At 48.7% G+C, this 4,669-nt stretch overlaps 1 protein-coding gene across 1 annotated transcript; it reads right to left on the bottom strand.

Annotated features, from left to right (window-relative positions):
- Positions 1–951: 951 nt before the first annotated feature.
- On the bottom strand, positions 952–4,669 carry FAM32A (family with sequence similarity 32 member A). Its single transcript, XM_037506075.2, has 4 exons — positions 4,544–4,669; positions 4,292–4,433; positions 2,758–2,811; positions 952–2,456 (listed from the first exon to the last, which is right to left on the bottom strand). The coding sequence occupies exons 1-4, from the start codon at positions 4,615–4,617 to the stop codon at positions 2,388–2,390; spliced, it is 339 nt and encodes a 112-aa protein (XP_037361972.1). The 5' UTR covers positions 4,618–4,669; the 3' UTR covers positions 952–2,387.

The raw sequence follows: 4,669 nt of genomic DNA, 5'->3' as shown, positions 1-4,669 counted from the left end.
GCCGCGAGGGAACCGTTATGTCCGGCCGGGGAGGAGCTGCCAGGAGTGCGCAGGCGCAAGACGGAGCGTGCGCGGACGCAAAACGCCCAATGTGAGCTTGTTTCCCTCCCACTTCCAGCTTCAAGCACCCCGGAAGTAAGGCCCAGAGAAGCGGGCCCTGGCGGAATTGGGCGGGGCGGGCTGAAGCGATGCCTTTTCTAGCAACTCCGCTGGGCGACCGAGCCAGGGCGACTGGACACCCACTCCTGTGGGCCAAGAGAGAGATCTCGGTTGTGGGGCTCACCTGGGGCGCAGGAGCTCATTCTGGTGGGGAAGTCTAGGAAACAAATAGGCCGTCACCAACTGTGATAAACTCTATGGGAGGGTGAGGTGGAGGATGCCTGTAAAGTTTTCAAACTCTTTGAATGGCAACTAAGCCTTAGCAACGTATTACCTATTACCTGTCTAAGTGCCACTATTAGTGAACAAATCTGCCTGCTTATTGCCTGGAATTGTCTGAGAAATCAAGAGCCAATAAACCCAGGTGTTATGTTACTATAATTAGTGTCCAAGTGGGTAATGCAAATTGTGGTCCCTGGGTTTATCATGTGAGTTCTATCTTCTTTGTGTTTATGCAGCTGGGCTGTGAAGAAATGCCAGTGAACCATCAACAGTGCCCTGGAACCATTTGCCCAGGCAGCCTGGCTCTCATCTTTCCTTCTCTACCACCGCTTGGGGTTTTGAATGAGTTTTTGCATCTCTGTGATTCTATATCCTCTCTTGAGGGGAGAGGTGTAAGAAAATTCAGAGAAAAATGGAATATTTAAAGGCTACTAATCCTGGTCTGGGAGAATTTTTTTTTTATTTATTTATGCATACAAGAACTGGAGTACAGGCCAGAGGTGAGAATTCTTGCACCAACTTACACAGGGAGAACTGGATTATCTTCTACCACACCAATGCAAGATTTTTAAAAAATATTTATTTATACAAGCACTGGGTACAGTCAGAAGCACGGGAGGGTGAGAGAATTCATCAGAGCCAGAGTGGGGAACAGAACAGGCAGACCGACGAAATACACTGCTGAGGGGAGCAGCGGGTACAGCAGGAGGAGCCTGTCGTGCCATGTGGGACCCTTGCCGGCAGCCGGGGATCGTACTGGCACTGCAGAGGCTGTGGGCAGCTTTGCAGCCCAGCACTCAACTGCTGCGCCACCAGGGGGGGCCCACCAATGCAGGATTTTTATAGAACCATATCCCACTCAGACCCAGTTGCTACTTAGATAGGCCTGAAATGCTGCCTCGCTGCAATGAAATAGTATATTATCTTAGGTAGTTAAAAACCACAGGTAGAAACACATCTAATATTTTCCAAATTAAGGGTGGAGGGTCATTTGGCAGTATGCAGATTTTTCATGTGTGATAAATCTAAAAATTATGTATTGCTAGTGATAATCGAACAGCCTATAATCAAGACGCTCAGACATATTTAATAATTGGCTTTTGCTTTATTCTTCAGTTCACACGACAGCACCAAATCCACCACTTAGCTTTTCTCATCTATTTTTCTTTCCATGTTTCTCCCACAAGTGTGTGCAGTTCCATCCTCATCAGGTATATGTAAGCCTTTAAAGGTCCTGACACTCCAGCACCAGAACCTGGGTTGACCCTTTAACTGTACCTATGTCTGTCTGTGCTCTCTGTGCTCTTACTTGGTCCTGTCCCCAGAGTCCTCAGGCCAGAAACACCAAACAGGCTCCATGTTCTGTGCCAACTCTGTACAAATACAGATTGAGGCCCCTTAGCGAAGCACATACCTTCTGGGTTACATCACAATGCTGCGCACAGTTAGCAATGTCTACCGGACATACTCGGAAAGGGTTTATGGGGAAGAGAATGCTGTTTCCTAGTTCCTCACTGGCCAGGTGACTGAGGATGACATGAAGCTGCAAGTAGATTCCTCAGGGCCTGGGTGAACAGCATCTACCCCAAGCTAGAAAGAATTTGGAAAGCCCTGCAAAACTTCAAGAGGTCGGCATGTTTTGAACCTTGCTGAGCTCCTTACAGTCAGTTTCATCCATGCAAAGATAGCTGCCCGTCTAGCAAGAGTTAGATACAACTCAGGGTTAAACCTTCCATAGCATTTACACAGAAATGACCTCTGGATAAGCTTTCAGGAATTTCCAGTCCAAACTAAAAAGTCTTATCTTCCCTGTGCTACTGAGAAACCAAAATAGAGTGAAAGGGCAATCTTACTTTAATTGAGTTCCAGAATTCAGGGACACTGCTTTGAAAAGCACTGTCTCAGCAAAAGATGAAAGGGTATGTGTACGATATTCTGAGCAAACATCAAAGGCACCACACATAACCCCTTCTGCTCAATGGTGTTCCACAACCTGTGATGGGAGGCTACTTCGTCCAGCTGACTTTGGGAATGTCATAGTGCTCTGTGAGTGTGTCCAGGTGTCTATTGAAGTCCTGGAGAAGGCAAGGAGAAAGCCTGTCAGCACAGACCCTAGCAGGGCACTGGAGACCTGCTACAGTGCCATCCCCCCCATCCCATCTCTCCTCGGTGAGCCCCTCTTCTCAGTCACCCTACCAAGTTTACAGATATCCAATCTCTGGGTTATCTCTTAAACAATCAAGGGGAGATTTCCCTTCTGTGGGGGAACCACTACTTCCCTGTCAACAACCCAATGGTTCTTCTGCCTGGCTGCAAGCCTCAAGGACCTGCTGGGATGCTACAGGGATCAGGCTCCCTAGGAGGCACATGGCTTACCTCCACTCTCTGCTTGTGGGTTTTGGATGCTTTCTTCAGGATCCTTTCCATTTGCTGAAAAAGAGAAATGGAGGTGAATCCACATGCTTTACAGCCAGAAGAGGATTAAAAACAGGGACCCCCAGCTAGCTTGGCTCTCACACTCAGATGGCTGGAGGTCTTTGAGTGTGTACCTTGTCCTTCCCTCAGCTCCACTTGGGCTGGCCTAATAGGGATGCCCAAGTTCCCAGTGGAACTTGATTGGAGTGGCAGGAAACAAACCAGTGCCAAGTGAGCATGGGTGAACTCTGCTGGGAGCTTACTATACACCTAGGGTGGATGGTACACCCTATTGAGACAACTATTGTATAGGCAGGTCTTTGCTGACCAAGGTGTCAATCAGTGACATTTGACTTTAACAGTCACCATTAGTCTCTCTCCCACCCACCCTGGCTCCAGCAGTAAAATACCAACTCTGTCTCTATAACCTTAGGGAAGGGACTTCACATGCATTCACTGTTAAATCCTCACCATAAGCCTATAAAGCGGGGCCTAGTCCCACTTTGCAGATGAAGGAACTCATGTGTGAGAGATCAGCCAACTCACCCAGAGAAATACCACCACCAAATGGCAGAAGCAGGGTGGAACCCAGGTTTGTTTTTTGTCTCACCATTTTTGGGTGTTGAACTGACTTAGGCCTGGAAGTAATGTTTGTTTTTCTTGATGTCACTGGACAAATCACCCAGACTAAGTTTATGGTTTCTCAGCGTGGGCACTATTGACATTCAGGGTCAGCTCACTCTTTGCTTGAGGGGAGGGAGAGCTTTCTTCAGCATTGTAAGATGTTGAGCAGCAACCCCGGGTCTCAAACTACTAGATGCCTCAAAAAATGTCTTCCTATGGGTGGAGATGGGGACAAATCAGCTCCCAGTTGAGAACCACTGACCTAGATTATTTCTCCAACAGTAAAAGTGGTCAACCTTATACTATGCTGACTTCCACATCACACTGCCCAAACTAAGTTCTTAATATATGAGAAATTACATATTACAGCCTTAAAATACAACATACTTGAATCTGCCAGTCATTACAGAAACAGACTCTGTGGTGATTTATATCAGGGAGCCAACTAATGTCAACAACCGACTTCAATTGAGTACCAATTTTTTGATGGACCTCGTGACAAAGTTTTTCTTCATCCTGTTTTCCTCTCTTAGGAGAAAGCACCATCCTGACCTCTACAGCTGAGGACATGGAAGCCCGGGGATAAGATGAGACAAAGAGAGTGCTGGAATCCAAGGCCCGGTATCCAGCTCTGGTCTCCTTTCAACACGAGCTATAGCTTCCCCCTCCGCAAGTCCACTCGACACAGAGGGGCTTCCAATCCGGGCGCATGCCCAGATATGGGGGACTCCTTTCTCACTCACGCAGCATCTTTAGCCCAAAATTAAGGTTCCCTCCGACCGCTGGCCCGCCTCCTCCGTGCGTCCGGGCCTGATTCAGCTTCGAGTCTCCGGGCCCCGCCTCCACACCCAGCCGGGAGACCCAGTCTCACCCGCTTCTCCTGCATTTTCTCAAAGGCCGCCTGGGCCGGGGTTCGCTTGTCCAGGCTGCGCCGCTTCTCCTCTTCGTTCTTTTTGCTCGTTCCCATCGCTTCCAGGAGCTTCGCCTTGTCTTTATCCTTCTTTTTCTTCTTCCTGGAAGGCGAGACGAGAAGGGGAGAGAGAAGGCGACAGCGGGTCAGAGGGCAGGAGTCCGGAACCTAAGGGGGTAAGATGAGAATGTTCTTCACGTTCTCAGCACTCACCGCTTAGTCACGCCTAGGTCTGCAACGCCTTTCAGCTTCAAAGGCCCCTTTTGAACTTGCTCATAAGCCGCCATAACGCCTGCGGCCGGTTCTAGGTGAACTGCCACACTTCCTGTTTGAGTACGC

This window comes from Talpa occidentalis, unplaced genomic scaffold, assembly GCF_014898055.3.
Source record: "Talpa occidentalis isolate TD23 unplaced genomic scaffold, MPIMG_talOcc4v2.1 talOcc4.12, whole genome shotgun sequence".
NCBI classification, from domain to species: Eukaryota; Metazoa; Chordata; class Mammalia; order Eulipotyphla; family Talpidae; genus Talpa; species Talpa occidentalis.
Note: the sequence above shows the minus strand (reverse complement) of the source record. Positions and strands in the feature narration are given on the sequence as shown.

Excerpts from the sequence above, each read along its gene's own strand:
- FAM32A (XM_037506075.2), bottom strand. The coding sequence starts at position 4,617 with ATGGCGGCTTATGAGCAAGTTCAAAAGGGGCCTTTGAAGCTGAAAGGC. Across the intron at positions 4,434-4,543 it reads GACCTAGGCGTGACTAAGCG|GAAGAAGAAAAAGAAGGATA; the intron begins GTGAGTGCTGAG and ends CTCGCCTTCCAG. Across the intron at positions 2,457-2,757 it reads CCCACAAGCAGAGAGTGGAG|GACTTCAATAGACACCTGGA; the intron begins GTAAGCCATGTG and ends TGCCTTCTCCAG.